Below are 24,029 nucleotides of genomic sequence, written 5' to 3' on the forward strand. Positions count from 1 at the left end.
TAGTGAAGATTCCTTCCCAACGTGAAATCAGTCCAGCTTGCAGTTTTCATCATTAAAGTTCTAGGTGCAGGGGGAAGTGCTGTGCCAGCATACACTCATCCTTGATGTCCCTCCTGCCAGATTTTACAGCAGAGAGCTTCCTGGAGGGGGCCAGAAGCATGTGGGTCTCTGGAGCAGAGTCTGAGCTGGTGAAAAATCAACATTTTCCCCATAATTATATCTCTTTTCCCTTTCCATGATATCATTACCCCCCACAACTCCAGTTTATTTATGAATGGCCTTTATTTTCATGGATCCATGAAAATGGTTTGCATTTTAGGAGTTTGATGGTAGGGCAGCTCTTTTCAGCTGAGTTGTAGGAAGTTTTCCCTCTCCTCACTGGAACCTCTCATCAAAGGCCTTACCCAAGTGCTCCAGCCATTGTTTATTGCAAAGCAGAGGGGTTTTACTTGTGGTGCATAAATCACCAAGGAATTTGTGTTGAATTATTCTGCTGGATACAGGCCTGTGACTGGAGTGAGATGATTTACTTACAGCTCTGCATTTCACAGACTTTGCCAGTCCTGTGGAAGTGCTTCTCTCTGTGTCTTTTGGCAAGGGCTTGTTCTTATTTATTGTTGCTTGTATGAGAGATGGAATTTTAAACCAGTAGGTTTGGATTGTAGTGGTGAGGAAAAGCAGATCCTTGCTTTCTGATAAACATCATTCCCAGGCTTCAGATCACTGTCTGAGCACTAGGATCCTCATTACCACCCTCCTGCAGTGGGATGTCCAAAAGCTAGATTGAGCAGGAGGTGTGTATATCTGCATCAGGACTGCAAAGTCAAGTCTTAGATGACTGAGGTTGCTGCACAACTTCCTGGGATCTCCCCCTTTGACTGAGGAGTTTTGTAGGCAGCTAGAATTCAGTTTTCATCGTGTTAAGAACTGTCTCAGGCTAAGTTCAGTAGTGCCTGAATGATGCCTAAATTTCACAGCCAGACACTTACATTTTGAATGGACATGACTGACAGGTCCCACCCAAAATGTGTCTTTGGATGTGACATCAGTGTATTTTGATAGGAAATGGAAGTTTCTTCGTTCAAACTAGAGAAGGAAATGACAGAGGTGATACATTTGGAAACAGAAGTTGTGCACATTTAACTATTTACCTATGTGAATATTTGAGGGAATCTAGAGGTGTGTGTGGCTGGGAATTGCAGGGAGTAGAAAAAAGCTGCTGTATTTGGGTGGCTACAGGTCTGCTTACTTTTCTTGTAGAGCTGCTCTTAATGTCTTATCTCTGTAGAAGGTTCTGGTTATGGCTTACTGGGCAGAGAGAAAGTTCTTTTCTGACTCCTGAGTGCTGACCAGGGGTCAAGACCAACCCGTTTCTGATTTAAGGGTATTCACTCATGCTAAGATCTTTTGTATGAGGATCCTCTCTATCTGTAAGTTATGTTAGGACAGACCATGGCTTTGTCTGATCCAGTAACATTGGACAAAACCAGGATCACAAGGGAAGAGATCAAGAACTGGGCACCACATAAAAATTATGCCCAGAAAACACAAGTTTAAGGAAAGCTTTCAATATGGCAAATCTTCCACAGTCAGTACAGAGAGCAGAAAAATTAAGATTTTTTTATGCCATATTGAGCAGGGCGTATGAAAAGGATGAAACCAGGCTCTTTTCAGCTGTCTCCTGTGACAAGAGTTGATGGGCACAAATGAGAGTGAGGTAGAGTAGCCTGTAGTTCCATAGGTCCTTCTTCTTGTCCTTCCTGAAAATGGGGGTCACATTTGTTTTCCTCCAGCTTTTGGGCATTTCTCCCAGTTGCCACCATAAATCAAAGTTTATCAAAAGCTGCCTTGCAATGACATCTGCTAGCTCCCTCAGCCCTCGTGGGTGCATTCCATCAGGACCTACAGACATATGGATTTCCAGTTTGCTTCAGTATTCCCTGACTCAATCCCCTTCCACCAAGGTCACTGAAAGATAATTTTTTATACTCGTTTTTAATTGGAAATGATACCTCTGCTTATTAGCCACCAGATGGTGTCTATCTGACAGCAGTTACACTGTGCAAGTGCTAACAAGGACCTACTTGCTAAAATAAATACATGAAATGAATTCAGGCTCTGCAGTAAGGGTTAGCTATATTAACTTGAAAAGCAAGAAAACTCTCATGAAATATTAGTTACTATAAGTGAGAGATATTTAGGAAAAGATGCCAGTATTTGAGGTTCTGACTCTTGTTAAATGAGATGAATAAAATCACGAAAATTATCTTGAGATAATAGAGAAGTGGAGATTCTAGAGATTCTAGAGATTAGAGAAGTGATGGAGATTAGAGAAGTGATGAGACGCAATGACCTCACATTTGTGTAAGTACAAAAAGGCAGAAAAGCAAGTTGTAATAGGTACTAAAAAAACAGGAAGTAAAAGACTAAGTAATGTCCTTTCCTAAAAGAAAGGTTGATCCACATTAAATAAGTTACTCCTTATTTGTATTTGTTTCTTATAGAGAAAATATTATCTGTATAACTGAATGAATTGCTTCTTATATAGAGTGTCACATGGTGCCCTAAGTTGTTTATAAAATGAAACTTCCTTCCCCACAGGTGAGCTCTGATTGACTTTCATTCGCTTTGAATTAGCCTCAGGTAGCCATGGATTTTTAATTTTCCAGGTTAGGAAGGTTGCTGACTTTCTAAAAAATGCTAAATAAAGAGAATGAATAAAAGAAAGGTGAGGAGAGGCAGAGTGTCCATGGGTTGTCTAATGCATGAGTTCTTGGAGTGACACTGTGTTGCTCCTGTTGAAAATGCCTTCCCTGAGCACGGTGTGCTGCGGTTTCTGCAGGATCTGGGACATTTAGAACTTTTTTATACTAAGCACATGACAGGAAACATCAACACAATAATATAATCAGACACTTAATCCTTTCAAAGCTGTTCTGAGGTTTTGTATTGTCCCAGAACAGAGAGAAGAATACAATTAGAGTTCCTCTGACTACCCAGCATCGTGTTGTTTGCTTATCCATTTGGCAGTTGTCAGCGTTAATTTCTGTCTCAAACACATTACATGTCTACTTATTATGCTTCTATTGTTCTTTCTCCTACAGTCAGTAAACAAAGGCTTTTTGCAGTTTATAATCCCTCACCACAAGCTATGCACTTTCAGCTGTATTCTGACAATTTCTTGGAATGGAAGAATAAAGTTTGTGAATCTGTGAGGCTTAGAGTGGTTTGTCCTAGTTTTAGCTCTTTTCAAGGTTTGTCCTTTTGCTATTTTAAATTGCATTTAATACACAAATCCTGACTTATTATCTACTACTACTACTACTATTATTATTATTATTATTATTATTATTATTACTACTATTATTACTATTATTACTATTATTATCACCAATTATTATTATTAAAAATAATAATATTTCCCCTGGGTTTTTTAATCCACTAGAATTTGAGAATTTGAATATCCCCTTCCTCCACAACATCAGCTTCTCCCTGCTATTTTGCTGAAGAGTTATTTTTCTTAAGAGCCAAAAAAACCAAAGAAAAAACATAGTTTTACCTCTAAGTAAAATTTGCAGCTTCTGCTCTCCATAGAGTTGCAGTATTTTGACAGAGTAATTTTTTCTTCTCCTATAAGAAATCACAATTAAAATTCCACAGTGCCTTGAAAGATAAATATATCTGTAATTTAGGTAAGTTTGACTCCAAACTTTTATACCATTGGAGGAAATATATACCTAATGGCAAATATTTGTTGGGTAATATTTTCAAACAAGAACTTTAATGAAAACGGCTTGATTAAATGGCTGTGGTGGCACATTTTTTCATTCTGTTTTCAGGGGAAAAGGTTCAGGTTCTAAAATCCATTCAAAACCACACTTTTAATCAATCTCTACTGGACATTCTTGATTTTTATGCCCATTATAAGGGGGAAAAACATGCTTTTACTTTGGATGAAGTCTCCTTTCTTTGTTTTCTGTATGCAGAACCAGTTGGCCTTTCTAAAGGACATTTTCTTTCCTACCTCAAACTCAGATGCATTGCAGTTTGTCTGAGCTTCTGTAGTTGTTATTTTTCCCACTCTTAAAATTTTAATTAAAAAAGTATTGTCTTCTGCCAGGATCTTTTCTTGGCTTCCATATTGCTCCATTTGGTGCACTCTCTGAGTATCTGGATTTAGCACTGATATGTTCCTTCTTGAGATTCCTTGGATGGAATATGTGCTGTCAGGCACAACCCTGGTGGAAATCTCCATGATCTCTGAATGCACAGCAGCCTCAGTGCTGCTGCTGAGCAGTAATTCCACCCAGGTGTCCCAGATGGTTGTAATAAATGCTTGAATCTTGCCCTGAGAAAATTTTCAAGCAAAGAAAGAATGGGAAATCCAGAAAAGTTTGGACATAGGCAGCTCTACCTGGAGTGAAATCTTGGGGTGTTCAGCAATGTTCCTGATTATCTTGTAGTGACTGGGGCTTTCTATATACTCCAGCAGTCATTCTGAAAGAAGTCTGCAGTTTTGAGATGGAAACTTCGAATGGTGGGAACTATTATCTCAGAATCAAATGAAATACCTCTGTTTTGAACTTACCATGTGCTAGAAATTGCTTCTCACTTTCTAAGGGTAGTCATAGTTCTACCTGCAGCATAATGGTTCATTTTCTTCTGGTTGCAAAATTGCTGAAAGAATAAATTGTGTTCCTGGGCGCTGTTGCTGCAGGTCAGAGATGGAATGTGCGCCTGGGCAGGGAAAAATAGTTTTAAAATAGCCTTGGCAGTAAAGATGTTCTGACATGAAACTAAACTGCTTTTCCTCCTCTCCTACAGCAGAAACACCAGAATTTCATGACCAAACTGTCAAATAAGTTTATTTTGAAGGCATTAGATGTATGTGTGACCTTTTGCACAGGGGAAACCTACCCAAGAGGCAACTGTAAATAGTTTTGTTTTGCATAGAAACTATCGCATCTAAATGGCGCCTCCACCAAAAGGCTGATGGAATGAAATGGAGACATGAAATAACAGCTGGCCTAGAGTGGGCTGTGGAAATTTAAAAACTGAAGAGTTCTGCACCGATTTCCTGGTTAGGTGACTCAGTGTCCACAATGCCTTTTCCTTGCTTTTTTAGCTTTGTTCCTGAACATCTCCAGAGTTCTTTCCAGTGTGTGTCACGCACCACATGCTTTGTTCACATTCCAGGTACCCACACTTGTTTCCACAAAGTCAAAAAGGAAGGGTTTTTTCCTTCTCTCTTTCTCCCCCCCTTCCCCAAACCTTAGTCTATTTATAAATTGCACAACTTGGCATGGGAGCACTATGACCAACGTGCGAGCAGAGAGTTTAATAATCAGTTATTCTGTTTGATGTTGGTTTTGCAACCAGACAGACCAAAGTGCATTGCAGATGTCTGGTTTAAATGTTATATGGGTAAAGCAGAGGGAACCAAGCCAATATTTCTGCTGTGACCTTCTCAGCACTTCTAATTCTGGGAGGGAATACACTTTCTACAGGTGGTTGTTGCTGCTGTTGCTGTTGGGAGTTTTTTAATACTGTTTCTGATAATCTGCTGGAAGAGCAGCTTTTGTTCAGTTTGTTCAGGAGTTATGGGTAATTTGACCAAATCTTTATTGAAAGACATGATTCTTGTTCATGAGAACTCAGTACTTGGTAGGTGGTCATTTAACCAGCCTTTATAAAGTCTTCTAAAATGAGAAGCACAAAATTTCATCTTATGATATATCAACATACATAAGAAAAGCCTTGGGTGCTGCTCTTGATAGGAGAACTGCACATTCTTTATCAAAGCCATTTGCCCTTTAGTTTGGGAATAACCCCTGCCTCCATGGAATATGTGTATATAAAGGGGCATTTCCCTTTGTGCCAGCGCACACTTTTTTTGTGACATTCTATAGTATCTATGAGCGCACTTCGGAAAGGATTAGTTCTTAGCTTTGCCTGGATATATGTGAGTCATATGTGAATTAGCTACTGAGGCAGGGCAAGACTCTGGCCTCAATTCTCCTCTTTTGCCATGCCAGCATAAATCGTGGATAATTCCTGTAGGATAATAAAATCAGACTGGTTTTATCCCAATGTAAATGAGAGAACAGGCCAAGTTCTTGGTGTAAACATGTAAAAACTTGTAAAAATACTTTTTCTTGCCTTACATCATCCTCTACCCTTGAAGCACATTTTTCCCCCTCTGTTCATTTACTACTGAATCCAGCAGCAGCTGCAGTAGATGTTGATACGGGGGGTCACAGGTGTTTGCACACCATGACTGCTATTCAGAGGAACCAGAGAAGAGTTCTTGGAATGCGTCACAGAAAAGACATGTCTATGTCCTGTGTTTTTCTGACTTGATAAGTTCACATCTAAGTTGTTCATTATGTTTCCAAGCTCTGTCATTACTTCTCCTTAGATTATTTCACTTTCTAGCACATTGGTGGGCTGAGCTTGGGCACAGCACCTTAATTATTTTCATTTTTCAAAACAGTTAAGTCACAAAACACAGTGCAGTTTTCTTCTTAGCAATTGCATTTTTTCCATACTGCCAGGACATTGTTGAGCTCTTCTCACTTTCTTTTGGCATGGATACAAATAGCAACACTTCGCTTTATAGGTTACAGGTCACATTTCTCACTGGAAGGCTTAAAAATTTAAAGGGAAGCCTCTTGAGCCATAAACTTCAACTTTCCTGACCCTGATCAGCTACTCTTTAGTGCTGCTGGCATTTGAACTCTTTCTGTGCTAATCTATGGCCCTTTGTCAGAAGAACAGAGAGTTTTGAACAACTTTGGACAATTTTTTTGTGCCTGCTCTGACCTATTTGAAACATTTTACTAGCTGTGCCCATTGCCCATTTCTACAAACAAACAAGGAAGCAGTAAGAAGATATAATCAGGATAATCTCCCTCTGGTCCTCCTTTTCCTGCTTTAGTGTCAAATTTGAGGTTGTCATTTCCCAGTCAGGAGGAAACTTGAGAGCAAATGGATTTTCCTTCTATCCTGTGCTGTTCCAACACCATTGCTGCTGTTCATTGACTCACACAAGAGGCTTGAAGAAAACCTTTAGGCCTTCTGGTTAGTTCTGTATTTCAATCAATTATGCCTTCTCTCATTTCATATTAAAAAATGTGTATTAAAATGTGTGTGTTAAACAAGCTATAATAACAACATAGTATACTAACAAACAGGTATATTAAAAATATATATTTATTTTCAAATGTGAAAAAAAAAGGTAATTCTTATAATTACCACCAAAATTACCTGACATGTGCCAGGTTAGAGGACAGTCCCACAGTATATGGCTTGTATTTGCAATGCAAATATCCATCACTTCATAAAATATGCTATATCATATAATATTTCCTTGTATTCTCTGTACATCCATTGTCCCAAGGTGCTTCAAATCTTAACTTAGTGCTAATCAAGCCATGCTGTGAAGATTTCACTTGTGCTGTTTGATAATTCATACAGTTTGTGGCTTAGGGTACCTTGCAGCGTCAGGTATAGGGGCTATACTCTTTTCCTTGAAGATTCGTAAAATTTCCCAGGTTCTGGATGGCATCCCCTCATACTAAAGATAATGTTGTCTGTGTATTTCCTCAAAATGCTTTTGTTGTGCTTTCTCCTTAAGGATTGCATGCATCCTTTCTAAAGCATAAGCAAGTTTGGTTAGACATGAGAAATAGAGGCACTCAAAGAAGGCAAAACTGAAATAGGCAGGATTGGACTGCCAGTTTTCCATGGGAGAGCCTGGAAGTGTGGAGTTAGTTGCAGCTATGATGGTGTGAGAACAACAGCAGGATCAGTAGCAATAAAAATCCCTCACTGTTGCTTCCCTTATCCACCTCTTCTGAGATGGAAGTGACTGTGGAGTCTTGTTTTGCTGTCCCTTGGTTCTCTGCCATGGTTGCACTCCTGCTCTGTCTCTCCTGTGGCATGTCTGACCCTTAGACCCAACTTCTGGAGTAGAAAATTTCAGTTTGGGCCTCCAAAAATCTCATTTAAGCATTTTCAGTAGGAATGATGCAAATCTGGGGTGCTGAACTTGGATAAATCTTTCCTAAGGTAAATGGCATCAGAATAAATCTCAGACTGGGATCGTGCTCAACCTTTATGAGGAGGTTGTCTTTCTTTTATTAGACACAATATCATGATTTTATTGTAATTTTTGCTGCTATCAAAGTGTAAATGTCTCACTGACTCACACTCCATGCCGTAACTTGAGCGCTCTCTTTGTAGCTGCGTTTTGTACAACACCGTCCATCTTCTTCTCTGGCTTGTGAAATGTTTTTAACCTTGTTGGGTTTTATCTAAATTTTGGGGAATTCTTCAGTTCTATGAAGGTCTTTGGGTTTTGCAATATTTGTAATCACTCCTAACTGTACATTAGAATGATCAGTGAGGGTCATCTATGCTTAGTTTACTTCTTGCAGTGTGATTCATGAAGATGCTGGGCTGAGTTCTACCAGTTATTTATCAACATCTGCAGTGGGTTGTTCCTCAGAACAGACACTGTTTTTTCTAACCACCTGTCCAGGGGCTGTTAACCTGACAAAATTATTCTTTCTGAAAAGCCAGTGCTAAGTCTGCAAGTAAACTTTCCTCCTTTAGCAGCAGTTCCAGATTAGTCATCTTTTAAGATACTAGAGGATGTTGTCAGTATGGTCCCATAGATGTTATTTCTATGACTCTCACTAACAGAATCCAGGAGTACTACAGAGGCAAAATATATTGTGCTCCTCTGAGGCATCAAGTATTTTCCAATGTTTTCTCCTATTTCACTGACTTCTTTTAAGAGATGCAAAGACCACAGTTTTCTCTGAACAGATATTATGTATTGCAGTGATACTTGCTTAATTTCAGCTCAGGAGAATGAACCAGGACCATCTTCTCAAAACAGAGAAGCCCAAGTTGCCAAATGACTAAATCATCCCCTTCATTGGTCCCATTGTCTTCAAGATCCTCAGGGTTTTCATTCATGTCTTTCACAATTCGTATTTTAACTTTCTGGGTCTGTTTAGAAGCTGTAAAACACATTTTAAAATTATATCCTTGGCATGTGATTTTTCTTCTTCTTTTTTCCCTCTTTTTCAGGAAGTATTTTGGAGAAAAGATAGGACTTTATTTTGCATGGCTGGGTTTATACACAGAATTCCTCATTCCATCTTCAGTAGTTGGGATTATTGTATTTCTATATGGATGTCTAACCATCGAAAGTGACATTCCTAGGTAAGCTTATCTGTGATCCATGGTTTGCTATTTGAAAATTATAAGACTGTGCTTTTTCTTATTAATCTGTAGTGAGAATAACTGGTTTTAGTTGTCTGAAGAACAGTGATGTATAATTACCAACCCTGGGAGCATTACAAACACAGAGGCATTGAAAAGCTATTTGAAGGGCATATATTTATTTGATTGGTCAGTGTCTCACTTCCTGAAACAGAAATGTGTAGTGAGTCCAGTGTATTGAGTTTATTTTCTAAGATATTAATTTGCTTTTTATGAGTGCACATAGTTCACTGCTCAATCAGAAAGTTGTTATATGAAACTCACCGAAATTAATGCCAACAGTGTTCATGACTCCTGAAACACTTGATTCCCATTAAAATCAGACCATTTGTACAAGTAAGATGAAGAATAGTACAAGACTTAGCAAATGCCAGCAGATCAAGGGATGTGATTGTCCCCCTGTGCCCCTCTCTACTGAGCCTACCTGCAGAGCTGCATCCAGCCGTGGGCCCAGCACAGCAAGGACAGGGAGCTGCTGGAGCCAGGCCAGAGCAGGAACACCAAGGGGAGCAGAAGGATGGAGCAGCTTGGCTGGGAGGAAAGGCTGAGGGAATTGGGATTGTTCAGCGTGGAGAAGAGAAGGCTTTGCGGTGACCTCATTGTGCCCTTGCAGTGCCTGAAGGGAGCCCACAGGAAAGATGGAGAGAGACTCTTGACAAGGGCCTGGAGTGACAGGACAAGGGGCAATGGTTTCACACTGACAGAGAGCACGTTTACATGGGATATTGGGAAGAAATTGCTCCTGTGAGGGTGGTGAGGGCCTGGCACAGTTGTCCAGAGAAGCTGTGGCTGCCCCTTCCGTGGCAGTGTTCCAGGTTGGATGGGGCTCTGAGCAACCTGGGACATGGCAGGACAGTTGGAACTGGATGATCTTTAAGGTCCTTTCCACCTCAACCCATTCTGTGATTCTATATTTGGTCTTCACAGTATTCCCCTTCTAGACAAAAAATAATGTTGAGTTTTGTGTGTCCTGAGGGGAATATACTACGCAAAGACTGCCAAAGTGATACCGTCATGTTAATGTCTGCTTCCCAGTGGAAAAAAAAATTCAGTGTCTTATCTGTGTTTGATTTCTGCTGGAGACAAGATACTGCAGTGCTTGTATGCTGATCACACTCATGACAGTCCCTGAACTGTAAGCTTTTAAAATCACTGCAGTAGGACAAGGTTACTGATAGGTAAATGATGAACAGCACCACATCTGAGGCAGGGTCTGTTTTCTTAGCTTGATCTGAATAAATCTTAGTGCTTGTCGGGGTGAAAGCTTGTACTAACATTTAAACTGCAATGAGATTTATGGCTGAGATGTATCTGCAGCACCCTCTGCTGCCTTTTGAAATACAGAATTACTGTAACAACATGAGAGCTGGAAACAGCTGCATGCTTTTCAAACTATATAATATAAACATATTCGTAATAGAACTTGAATAGTCCTTTTTTTCCATTAGAAGTCATAAGGAAAAACCTATTTCGGGATGGTCCATATAGGAACAATCATAATCACCGTATGCCAGCTATCATTGAAATAATGTGCCAACTCAGCTCACGATCCTGGCAAGGACATTTGAACTTTGCACTACTCAGTTCACCTAAGTGAGACTGAGCAGGTATGAAAGGCTTTCACATCCAAACCTCATGGAAAATACTGAAAGCATTCTCAGCCCTGAAGTGTTTGTCCTGTTAAAGTGATACTGATAATGTTTTTTTCAAAGAGTTTTAGAAACTGAATACATACATAGCAAACAAGATGGAGTTTAAATGATAGTAAAGATCTTAAAAGTAAAGATCTTAAAATCTGTAAAAAATCTTTTCTCTCATATTTTTGTGCCAGCATATTAAAAAATGCATATTTTGACAAAAGCACTGAATTTCTTTTGAGACCACTTCAGTCTTTCTTTTCAGTGATTTAAATCTGATCTGTATCAAATCACATAACTTGACTGCAGAGAGGCAAACTCCACTTTTGTGTTTGAATTTTGGTTTTTTAGTGTGGTTAACCTTGTCTTCAGTGGTGTTGTCTTCCTTAACTCACTAATAGAGTGCAGTGATCAGTCTGGTTGAGTGTTGCATCATTTGCCTGTTGGCAAGGTGCCTATAAGGGTTTAAAAAATTACTATCCATGGCAATGAACCTTGAAGAAACACACAGCTCCTGCTCTCTGCAAGGGCAGGCCACAGATATTGCAGACAGCTTGTAATAGCTGTGATGTGCTGCTTGATATCAGTACTGCACATCCACAGTTTCTGAGCTGGGATACTCAGAGGAACCTGTGCCCTTGTCTGTCACAGCAAAGAGATGTGTGACCAACGCAATGCCTTCACCATGTGCCCCCTCTGTGACAAGTTCTGTGATTATTGGAACCTCAGCTCTGCCTGTGCCACCGCTCGAGCGAGTCACTTATTTGACAACCCTGCCACAGTTTTCTTCTCCATCTTTATGGCTCTCTGGGGTAAGTATTGCTTTGCAAGCTATTTGGACTTTTCATGGCATTGACAAAGTGCTGTTTGATTGAATGGGATCCCTATGGCTTTTGGAAGCTGGCAATCCTCAGAAGTCCAGGGAGAACTGTCTGTATTGAGACTGGGGATAGAAATATCACCATCAACAGCAAGCGCTGGAACAAATGGAGTTGTGTAGTTCAGAGAAGAAAAAAAATGTTTTTTCTTCCTCTACTGCCGTGTTTAGAATCACAGAGTTACCAAGTCTGGAAAAGATCTAAAAGATCGTCAAGTCCAGCCTTTGACTGATCTTCACCTTGTCAACTAAACTAGAGCACTGAGTGCCATGTTCAGTTGTTTATTAAACATCTCCAGGGATAGTGACTCCATCACCACCTTAGGCAGCCCCTTCCAATGACAATGGGAAGAAATTCTTCTTGAAGTCCAACCTGAACCTCCCCTGGTACATCCTGAGGCCATTTTCTCCACAGTGGACATTGTGCTGTTAATGGCACTTCTAAACTTTGCCATGTGTTTGCTAATTTTTCTTCATTTTCCATCAACATATCACACTCATTTAATACCATCTGCATTTGGGACCAGAATGTATTTGAGGATTAGTACGGTGCAAACAGCTGAAACAGTCTAATTTAGTCTTGGTCCCACTTTCTTGTGGGACAATTCAGTCACATAATTTTATCAAAATTTTATGGGATTCCAAGAGCAATGGGACACTATCATTTAAATTATAATATATTTTAGAATATTCCATTTCAACAAGCTTGCTTTTCTTTAATGGCAAATATCCCTGTCTCCATGAGGGTATCAAAACACTTCATAAACATGAATGAATGCATTGTAGTATTACTCCTGTTTTTCTGACCTCACCTCTGCCCTGGCAAGCATGTATACTGTGCTTGCATGAATTTTTGCTGGTGTTATGCTCTCCTTTACTCTACAGCTTGTTTATTGTAAAGTTAAATGTGTTATTGCTGCTGTAAAATGATTTTTTTTATTTCCCTATTCATTGTTCCCAAAATGAAATTATCATTCTTAATATGAAACTGAGAAAATATGTTATTCTGTTATAGCCATCCCTCTGCAACCAGCATGTTATTCTTTGCAAGCCTATTAAGATTTTACGGCTTGTTTGAGAAAGGACTGATTGGTGGCTTGGCATTGGGTGAGGACAGCAGAAGGTTTTTAAGGAACTTGCAGACAGAACAGACCATGGAAGCAAGAAGCATTTCTTTACCAGTTCCTGGAAGCCCTAGAGCAAACATTAGAGAGAATTATGACTGAGAAATAGAAAAAAGTGGATTATTTATAGACTCTCAGAAGGATTCATTATACTACTTCAGATTACAGAGTAGACTGGCAGGTTAAGTGTCACCTGCTGCTGTGAAGCTTAAGATAAATAAAATATAATTTTCCTGACAAAAAACTCTACTGTAAACTGGCATCCATGCAAATGACAATTGCCACTGAACCTCATCCATAAAAATTGTATTTTAGTATCAGCAATGCAAGGTGCAAAAGAAAACGTTGATATATCCTTGCACTAAGACAAATTAGTAGAACCTGTTCTGGAACAGAACAGTATGAAAAGTTCCATATGCACTGCTTTTAAAAAAAGGCATATAAAAATAACAAAATTCTTTCAGGGCTGTAGCCCTCCTCCAAAAATAGTTTCCCACAGATTAGAAAAGTCTGTTCTTGGGACCATGATGACTGAGCTTGTCAGTTCAAGGAAATACAGCTGGCACACACAAAAAGCAAAGCAAAATAATGGAGTCTTTACTAACTCTGCCCAGCTTTCATATTAAGTATTACATCAAATTTTGCTGCCCTACTATTAGAGGCTGTGCTGGTTATATCTAGAGATCAATCTGTTTAATGGCAGAGCTCACTCACACACCTATTCCAGCTGTATAGTTAAAAGAGCAAACTGTGGTGATCTGGGGCAGCTTAATTTCGTGAGGGTATTGGGCACAGGAATTCATTTGTCTTGCTTGTCTTCTCCCATTCTTTAGAAAGCAGAAGGCTTCCTATGGTTAATATCTCCAAAGGACTCATGCTTCTAGTAGCTGATCCTGATTCCTCATGAAGTATCTTTGTGATTCTAGCAGTCCTGCTGCAAATGTCCATATTCACAGTAATGCCTGGCTGACTGGGTTCTGGTGTAAATTTCAGTGTCAGATGCCTTAACTAGAAATTTTACAGAATCACAAATTACCCAAATGGGTTGGAAGGGACCTTAAACCTCATTCAGTTCCAATTGCTCTGCCGTAGACAGGGACACCTTCCACTACCCCAGGTTGCTCAGAGCCCCATCCAGCCTGGCCTTGGACACTTCCAGCGATGGGGCAACTACAGCTTCTCTGGGAAACCTGTGCCAGGAACTCTCCATCCTCACAGAGAAGAATTTCTTTCCAATATCCAATCCAAACCTTCTCTCTATCAGTTTAGTTTTTCTCCTGGTGTAAATCAGCTCAGATGTGCTGATTTCAGAGCAGCTGCTGCATCGAGCCAAGTACGTTTTTATAGAGCTAAATGTTGAACTGAGCTTTTGTATAACAGAAAAGAGTGGAATGAGTAATAGCACCCTAGAAAATAACCAAATGTTTTTGTATTTAGGATATCTAAAAACCCTTGAGTTTTCAAACCATGCTAAACAAAGCTTTTATATGTTTTCTCTTCTAAAAGGGAGGAACACAAACAGCAACTTCACTGCTTAATGGCCGGATTTGCTTTCAGTGTGCTGCCAGTCCCCTCTTTAAATGATATTTATTTCTTATATAATGGGATGATACCTGTGAAGAAAATATTTGCAGCTAACTGTTGGGATAGATAATGACTTGTAAGAGACAGGTTATTTTCACAGAGTTCCCACTTTTCTCAGTGTTATCTGACAGTGTAGATGCAGTCAAGAGAAGCTGATTGGATTCTCCACTGTTGTCTGTCTTGTGGGGTTATCTACAAGATGTCCAAAGTGATATAAACACTGCTGTGATCTAACAGTGTTTTTATAATACCCTTTTCACCCACTGAAAAAGTGAGGTGAAGCATAAGAAAATGAAAAACAGTGCCCCAGGTTTTATAGGTACAGCTTTACTTGTAGAGTTTTGGTGTTTTTAGTTGGCATGTACCAGTTTAGTACTGATACTGATATTGTTATCTGAAAATACCTGTCCACAACCCAAGATATAGAAGTTCTTTTTCTAATAAATCTGTAAGTCCATAAATTAGGAGCAACTAGGAAAAGTTAACAGTTAACAGCAATTATGAGAGGCCAGCCAGGAGAAAAATATGTAAATATGGGACAAGAGGAAAATATCTGTTCCTTCTTATTAGTAAAAAAAGGAGAGGCAGGAGGCTGAACCAGAGGCCAGCCCTTTAGGGCAAAATCACCACGTCTTTGACAGTAAAAAGCATTTTTACATTGAAATATATTACATGTAATATATTTCAAAATATCTCTTTCTACATCTTGCTGGGGATCCTAGTTATTTTGGTAGCAGGCTAAACCTACCTCAGAACATTTCATGGTGAATTAGGAGAGATGATGTCATCCATGGATACTCAGAGTTTTGGGCTCAGTTCCATTTCCTGGCAAGACCTTAACAGTGGCTCTGGACAACCCATGTTCCATCCTTCTGTATTTTATTTTTAAAATATAGTAATTATTGTCCCACTGCTTTGCTTGAATTCTTTGTTAAAATTGGGCCTGAGGCTATTTCTTAGTTCTTAATTTTAAAGGGTCTAGCATAACGGGATTCAAATATCAGTTGAAGCTTATAAGTAACACAAATGTTTACCACAAGGCTTTGGATTTATCATTTTTTAAATTGTTTAATTTCTTTTAAAGCTACCATGTTCCTTGAACAATGGAAGCGTTTGCAGATGAGATTGAGTTACTTCTGGGATCTAACTGGACTGGAAGAAGAAGAGGTAAATCTCCTCTCCCTGGGCTAATTTACTGTGTTAATTATTCTATAGATGCATATTATAAAAGCATTAATGTATAAATTTCTCATGAGTGTTCTCCAGCCCAATGCAATTTGTGGCTGTGTTTAGACAAAGGACTGTAACTGATACAGTTTTGAGTATCAATGTTTATTTAGCAAATCCTCACCTATACCTTACTGTTCAGCACTCTGAAGTTAATAATGAATGTTGAAAAGGCTTATGAGGTAAGAACAGATCATGTTTTGCTGAGAATGCCCATCTGCCATTGTACAGTGTGCAATAACACAATGACAACTGAAGAAATACTTTGTCATGTTACTTCATAATGTGTAACATGAATTCTTTGTGATGATGACAGCCACAGGTCACAGTACCATCAGCAATTTTTGCATCAAGGTCTGGGTGGATATCTATGATGCCTTAGGTACATCATCCCGAGCTCGAGGTGCTCACCAACAGAGCTGTTTCAAAACAATAAATCATGTGACTTTATTCACAAAGAGCTTTCCAATGAGCCATGGGATCTCCAGACATAACCTGAACTGACTGAAAATGAGATGTACTTGTTTATTGGTATTTAAAATGTCCCTGATTTTGTTCATAGTTTCATCCTTTGATTTGCTCTAATGATTCTCTCTCATCCAAGGATTCATTTCTAATCCTGACTAAAGAAAGTGCACTGACTAAAATCATAAATAATTATCATACTAAGAACAGGTAGACTTTGGACTTTCCCCTGGCATTAGATGCTGAGATGTCTCTAGAATAGGGTCATATTCCCAGCATCTTGGTTTGCAGGGAGGATTTGAATCCATTTTTTCTCTTCATGTTCCAGCAAAGTTCCTTAAGCAACAAGCCACCTACAAGTCTTCAGCTCTGCTAGGTAAGCCCAGCTCAAACAGGAGATAAATAACAGGAGCAAATGGGGGAAAAGCAAGCGGACATGATGGAGTTCATGATATAGCATGGTAGCGATGTTATTCCTCTATTTCCTATTTCCCAGATCAAAATATTTGGCTAAAACAAAACAAAAACAAATTTAGAAAAAAAAAACAAAACCAAAAAACCTCAACCAAAAAAGACCGTGAGAACAGACAGCACACTCTAGTACTACTCTTCTTCCATTGCTATCCCGTAATGCAGAAATATTCCTTCACTGCTGACTTGGCAGCAACCTCCTCTCTTTTGTGTCTGTTTCTCAGCTTTTTCATGACTGTCTCCTCTGTTATGATGTGGATGATGCTCACAGTACAACGAAGTACTCCCAGTCTTTGAGTTGTCACGCAAACCCAGTGCACTAGCACATCACAAATTACAGCTTGTCCCACATGGGATGTCAAACTGCTCCCTGCCAGAGATTGTACCAACTGCAGGGCAAACTGAGAGGCTGGAGAGCAAACTCTGGGCAGGCTCTGTGGCATATTTGATGAACCACCATATTTTTCTGATTTTCTGAAGGCCTCCCCCATCAGAAAATAGGAGAACACCTGCTGGATGAAGGGGAGTGGGAATGGGTCCCTACATGGGGAGGTAATTAAAATTCCTTGTGACCCCCATCACCTACCCAGGTGCCACTTCAGAAACAGTATGAGGCTCTGGATGAGGAGGGTCAGCCAGATGATGTAGAAGAAAATTATCTGCCCAATTATGCTTCATCTGTCAGAAGGATCACCACCTGTAACATCAAAAAGAAAAGAGGTATAGTTGTAGTGGGTGACTCCCTTCTGAGGGGAACCGAGGGCCCCATATATTGACTGGACCCATCCCATAGAGGGATTTTCTGCCTCCCTGGGGCCTGGCTATGGGATATTATCAAGAGACTTCCTGAGCTGATTTGGCCCTCTGATTATTACCCACTGCTGATACTCCAGGCTGGCAATGATGAGATTAAAAAGAGGAGTGTCAGGACAATTAAAAGGGACTTTAGGGCACTAGGTCAAGTGGTTGATAAGGAAGGAGCACAGGTGGTGTTCTGGTCAGTCCCTTTGGTGGTAGGGACAAATGACAAGAGGGAATAGGAGAGCCCACATTACCAACAAGTGGCTCAAGGGTTTGTGTCATCAGCAGAATTTTGGGTTCTCTGATCATGGGGCACCTTTTAAGGCACCTGGCTTGCTGGAACCAGATGGACTTCATCTCTCTGTTAAGGTAGAAGGATTTTGGCTTGTGAACTGGCAGAACTCACTGAGAGGGCTTTAAACTAGTTTGAAGGGGGAAAGGAATGCAGCTAGGCTCTCTGGAAGCAGGCCCAAGTGTGGTAAGCCTGACTTAGGAGTGAAATCAGTAGCCCAGCTGAAGTGCATGCATACCAATGCACTCACCATGGGTAACAAACAAGAAGAGCTGGAGGCCACAGTGAAGGAGCAGAGCTATGATGTAATTGCCATCACAGAAATATGGTGGGATGATGTGGGATCTCAGCACCTCAGGACTGATGTGCAGAGTGACTGAGACCACCCTTGGGGGGCTCGGAGGTCCTGGAATGTTGCCAGAAGTGTCTGGTGGCTGGACTTTGATCCTACACGGGAGACAACACCTGTATGAGGATGGGAGGATTTCACTGGGGTAAATGGTGAAGGGATAAGTTAATTAGAGTGCAAGACACAGGGTTTAGAATTTCTGTACAGGGGGGGTCTAGAGAAGTAAGATGGAGGAATTGGGGCGTGTCCTGTCCTTCTTCTTCTTCTTCTTAGCCTCCATCTTCTGTGGTGATGTTGACACTTTGGGATTGGTTATTACTAAAAGTGCACTGGTCAATAAGGGTAAAAGGTATTGGGGAAAATTGATAAATATTGTATACGTAATTTTGAGTATAAAGATAGGTGACCGCCCCGGGGGCACAGTGTGCTCATGGCTGACTTGCTGTGCAGACCTCTTTTGGGCTGAGAGAAAATCTTTTAGATAAACAACTAATAAACACTGGAGACCGAGAAAAACCTGAAGCCTCTTCTCGTCCTTTGAAGTGCGGGTTGCCCAAGACCATCCCCGAGCCTTTCCAGGCCATAAAACAGCCGATAAACTGACAGGATGACTCTCATAGCTGGAGTGCTGCACTGGATGGCTAGAAACTCTTCAGAAGAGACAGGAAAGGGAGAAGAGGTGGAGGGGTGGCCCTTTATATTAGGGAGGATCTTGGTGCTATGAGTATTGAAAATAATGACAATGAAATTGAATGCCTATGGGTAAGAATTAAGGGGAAAGCCAACAAGTCTGACATCCTACTGGGAGTCTATTATTGTCCACCGAACCAAAACAAAGAAGTAGACCTCTTATTCTCTAAGCAGCTGGAGAATGTTTCAGGATCACCAACCTTTGTTCTTGAAGGTGACTTTAACCTTCCAGACATCTGCTGGGAACTTAATACAGCAGAAAAGAGGCAGTCCAGGAAGTTCCTAGAGTGTGTGGAGGACAACTTTCTTGTCACAGCTGGTGAACGAGCCCATCAGGAGAGGTTAGACCTGTTGTTTGCAAATAGAGATGGGCTGGTAGGAGATTTGGTGGTTGGAGGCTGTTTGGGGCACAGTGATCATGAAATGATAGAGGTCTTGATATTTGGTGAAATCAGGAGGAATATCAATAACACTTTTCATTTGACTTCTGGAGGGCAGACTTTGGCCTATTTAGGAAACATATTCAGAGAACTCTTTGGGAAACAGCCTTAACAACAAAGGAGCCCAGGAAAGGTGGGCATGCTTCAAAACAGAGATCTTGAGGGCACAGCATCAGACTGTCCCTGTGTACTAAAAGATGAATTAATGAGGTAAATGTCCAGCCTGGATAGGAAACAAGGTTTCGAAGGAACTTAGGAATAAAAAGAGGATGTATCATCTTTGGAAGGAGGGTCAGATCTCTCAGGAAGTATTTAAGGGGGTCGCTATGGCATTTGTAAAGGATAATAAAAAAGTTTTTACAAATATCTTAACAGCAATAGGAAGGGTAAGACCAACCTTTGCTCTCTATAGGATGAGAGAGGGAACTCAGTAACTGCAGATGAGGAGAAGGTGGAGGTGTTTCATACCTTCTTTACCTCAGTCTTTAGTGGGAAGATGGCTTGTCCTCAGGACAGCTGTCCTCCTGGGTTGGCAGATGGTGTCAGGAAGCAGAATGGTCTCCCTGCTATACAGGAGGAGGCAGTCCGAGAACTGCTGAGCTGCTTGAATGTTTATAAATCCATGGGACTAGATGGGATCCACCCCAGGGTGATGAGGGAGCTGGCAGATGAACCTGCAAAACCACTCTCCATCATTTACCAGCAGTTCTGGCTCACTGGTTAAGTTCCAGATGACTGGAAGCTCACCAAAGTGACGCCCATTCACGAAAAGGGTGGGAAGGTGGTAAGGTTCTGGAACAGTTTATACTGAGTGTCACCACGCAGCGCTTGCAGGATGGCCAGGGTATCAGACCAGCCAGCATGGCTTTAGGAGGGATATGTCGTGTTTGACCAATCTGGTCTCCTTTTATGACCAGGTGACCCGCTTGGTAGATGCAGGAAAGGCTGTGACTGTTGTGTACCTGGACTTCAGCAAGGCCTTTGACACTGTCTCCCACAGCACACTCCTGGAAAAGCTGGCAGTACACATCTTGGACAGGAGCACTTTTTGCTGGGTTAGGAACTGGCTGGATGACTGGGCCCAGACAGGGGTGGTGAATGGTGCTGCATCCAGCTGGTGGCCTGTTACCAGGGGTGTCCCTCAGGGGTTTGTGCTGGGGCCAGTTCTGTTCAATATATTTATTGATGACATGGCTGAGGGGATTCAGTCTTTCATTAGTAAATTGGTGGATGACCCTAAGCTGGGAATGTGTGTCGATCTGTTGGAGGGTAGGAGGGCTCTGCAGAGAGACCTGGAATGATTCGATGAATGGGCAGAGTTGAATAGGATGAAGTTTAATAAATCCAAGTGCCGAGTCCTGCATTTTGGCCACAGTAACCCCCTGCAGCACTATGGGCTGGGGACAGTGTGTCTGGACAGTGCCCAGGCAGAAAGGGACTTGGGGGCACTGGTTGACAGCCAGCTGAATATGAGCCAGCAGTGTGCCCTGGGCAAGAAGGCCAATGGCATCCTGGTCTGTATCAGGAATAGTGTGGCCAGCAGGAGCAGGGAGGTCATTCTTCCCCTGTACTTGGCACTGGTGAAGCCACACCTTGAGTGCTGTGTCCAGTTCTGGCCCCTCAGTTTAGGAAGGATGTTGAGAGGCTTGAGCACACCCAGAGAAGGCAATGGGGCTGGTGAGGGGCTTGGAACACAAGCCCTATGAGGAACGACTGAGGGAGCTGGGGGTGTTTAGCCTGGAGAAAAGAAGCCTCAGGGGGGACCTTATCACTCTCTACAGCTACCTGAAAGGTGGGTGCAGTCAGGCGGGGTTGGTCTCTTTCTCCAGGCAGCAACTGACAGAACCAGAGGACACAGTCTTAAGCTATGCCAGGGGAAATATGGGTTGGATATTAGGAAAAAGGTTTTTATAGAAAGGATGATAAAGTTCTAGAATGGCCTGCCTGGGGAGGTGGTGGAGTCACCATCTCTGGATGTGTTTAAAAAAAGACTGGATGTGGCGCTTGGTGCCACAGTCTATCTGTCAGGACATGTGTTGGACTTGATCTTTAAGGTCTCTTCCAACCTAGTGATTCTGTGATTTTGTGATTCAAGTTCATCTCTCACAGTTCAAAATCCTTATCTTTAGCTTAATATTTGCAAAATGCTGTGAAAGAATCTATAGGTTTGTGAGGTCCTGTGATGAAGAGGCCTGAAGTGGAAAAAAGTCTGTGGACAGGAACTATAGGATCAGCAAGAGTCCTTTGTTTATGACAAAGAAAGGAGTGCCAGACAAATCTCAGCACAAGCTGAAGAATTAGGAACTTAGAATCATAGGCTAAGACTGGAATGGATCTTGAGAGGCCATCCCTTGTGCTTTGTAGAATCAACTCTACTTAAATCATTATGAAGAGATGTTTGTCTAATTTGTTCTTAAATAAATCCAGCAGTGGAGATTTCAATTCCTCCCTAGGTAATCTACTCTAATACTTCTCTATCTGTGCTGCTAACAAGCTTTTCCTAGCACTTTTCAAATCTCCGTGCTACATGGTAATTTTTTTTCTCTCACTTTTTTTTTTCTTGTTTTATCTTCCAAGGATCAAGACAGGAATTACTTCTGTCCTATTTTCAGCATAATCCATCATAATATCATGTTTCTATCACCCTTGTTTGTTTCAGATGAACAAGCATCTGCTCTTTCAGTCTTAGTTCCTAAATATTTTCAGAGATTCATAGAACCACAGAATGCTTTGGGTTGGAAAGGACTTAAATATAATCTTATTCCAACCCCCTGCCATGGGCAGGGACACCTTCCACTGTCCCAGGTTGCTCAGAGCCCCATCCAACCTGGCCTGGAACACTTCCAGGAATAGGGCAGCCCCACACAGCTTCTCTTGAAAACCTTTGCCAGGGCCTCGGCACCCTCACAGGGAAGAATTTCTTCCTCATATCCAATCTAACCCTACTTTCTGTTAGTGTGAAGCCATTCCCTCTTGTTCTGTGTCTCCAGGCCCTTGCCAAGAGTCTCTTTCTCCATCTTTCTTGTAGGCTTTCTTCAGTTACTGGAATGATTTTCTATGTATCTCTTTATTATTGTTCCTTTCTGGCCATTTTCTGGTATATGCAGGTCTTTTTAAAAGAATAATAGACATGTCTCTTGACATGACACGCAGAAAATGACAGAGCCAGAGGACAAAGTCTCAGGCTGCATTAAGGGAAATATAGGTTGGATATTAGGAAAAAGTTTTTCATGGAAAGAGTCATAAAGTTCTGGAATGGCCTGCCCAGGGAGGTGGTGGATGTGTTTAAAAAAAGACTGGATGTGGAACTTGGTGCCATGGTTTAGCTGTGGTGTTGGGGCATCGCTTGCACTTAATGACCTTTAAGGTCTCTTTCAACCTAGTAATTCTGTGAATTCTGTGAAAATCATGCACCGTGTCATCTCCTGTCACTTCTTGGTAATTCAACAAAACCCCAAAAGTTAGATCAGGTTTTGTTCACCTTTTAGCCATAAGGTTCATAAAGATTAGGATAAATTTGTCTGTAGAAAGTTACTGGCATCAGGTTTCAGTGATGGTGAAGTCTTTACAAGTATTGAAAGTTATGTTGGAAAAGGGAGATTTGTGTCTGATCAGGTTAGGCTAGAAAGAACCAGAAGTGGGATCAGTTAAAAGAGCAAGAAAGGGACAAGGAAGAAGCTCAGGAGGATTAAGAGTTTTAAGACTAGATGGAGTTAAGCTATTTATTGTCAATTTTGTTAGGAAGGGAAGGTGCAGAACCAAAGCAGGGAGAAAAACAACCATAAATTTGAAGGGCTTAGAAGTACTTTGTGAAAGTTATATTGAAATAAATGCCTTTGGTGTAATTTTTGTGGACATTGGCTATAAACCTTTCAGTAAATTGCTTTCTTTAAACACACTGGGCCAAATCTCTTGCTTTAAAAGAGTCACACAAGATATTAATTTACTTCTATTTATTTGTAAATGTCTTGGCAATGGCAGTCTGGGAAAGCAGCCTCCGTAAGGCTTCTGTGCATCTTTGCAGCTGGCAACTTTACAGACTTAGAGAATTTGTGTTTGGACACCTGAAATCCATGAAAAGAATGGCAAGCATTGGATACCAAGTGGAAAACAGCTAATTGTGTTGAAAAGCAATGGAACATCCAGAAAACAAATGGGAGAGAGAAAGAAAAGAAACAAACTCAGATCAGTACCATGGCAGCAGACAAAGCCTTGCGAACACTGTGCATACACACACAGAACCACAGAATCACTGAGGCTGGAAAGGACCTCCAAGGTCATTGAGTCCAACCTTTGTCCAATCCTCACCTTGTCACCTAGACCAGAGCACTGAGGCTATGTCCAGTCATTCCTTGGGCTCCTTCCAAGATGGTAACTCCACACCTCCCTGAGCAGCCCATTCCAGTGTTTTAACAACCATTGCAGTGAAGAAATTCTTCCTGAAATTCCTCTACTCAATGTGCCTTGCCACGGATGTGTGACTGTGTAACACAACAAAGGAGGTTGTGCATATCATTCTAATTCAGAGTGTGTAATAAGTGATATGGCCAACAGTAAACCAGGAATAGAGGTGAGAGAATCCATACCCTCTTCTGCTTGGTGAAGAAGTACAGATGGACTCTAATTAATGATTGGGGGGTAGAAACTCTTGCCTTCCCATGAATCTTCAGAAACAGTATTTCCAGGATATTTCTGCTTTGATTTTTTTGGGTGGAAGAGATTTTCCCACATTTTGCCAATGATCCTGTGCAAACTGAAATAGAAATGCAATTACAAAA

At 41.0% G+C, this 24,029-nt stretch overlaps 1 protein-coding gene across 1 annotated transcript in view; it reads left to right on the forward strand.

The window, feature by feature from the left end:
• Positions 1 to 24,029, forward strand: part of ANO2 (anoctamin 2) — a 159,393-nt gene that overhangs the window by 54,551 nt on the left and 80,813 nt on the right. The window contains exons 11-13 of the mRNA XM_059471896.1: positions 9,100 to 9,234; positions 11,583 to 11,743; positions 15,601 to 15,683. Of these exons, the coding sequence (XP_059327879.1) occupies positions 9,100 to 9,234; positions 11,583 to 11,743; positions 15,601 to 15,683 (379 nt within the window). The remainder of the gene's footprint in view (positions 1 to 9,099; positions 9,235 to 11,582; positions 11,744 to 15,600; positions 15,684 to 24,029) is intronic.

The sequence above is a fragment of the Ammospiza nelsoni genome, chromosome 5, assembly GCF_027579445.1.
Source record: "Ammospiza nelsoni isolate bAmmNel1 chromosome 5, bAmmNel1.pri, whole genome shotgun sequence".
Taxonomy (NCBI): domain Eukaryota; kingdom Metazoa; phylum Chordata; class Aves; order Passeriformes; family Passerellidae; genus Ammospiza; species Ammospiza nelsoni.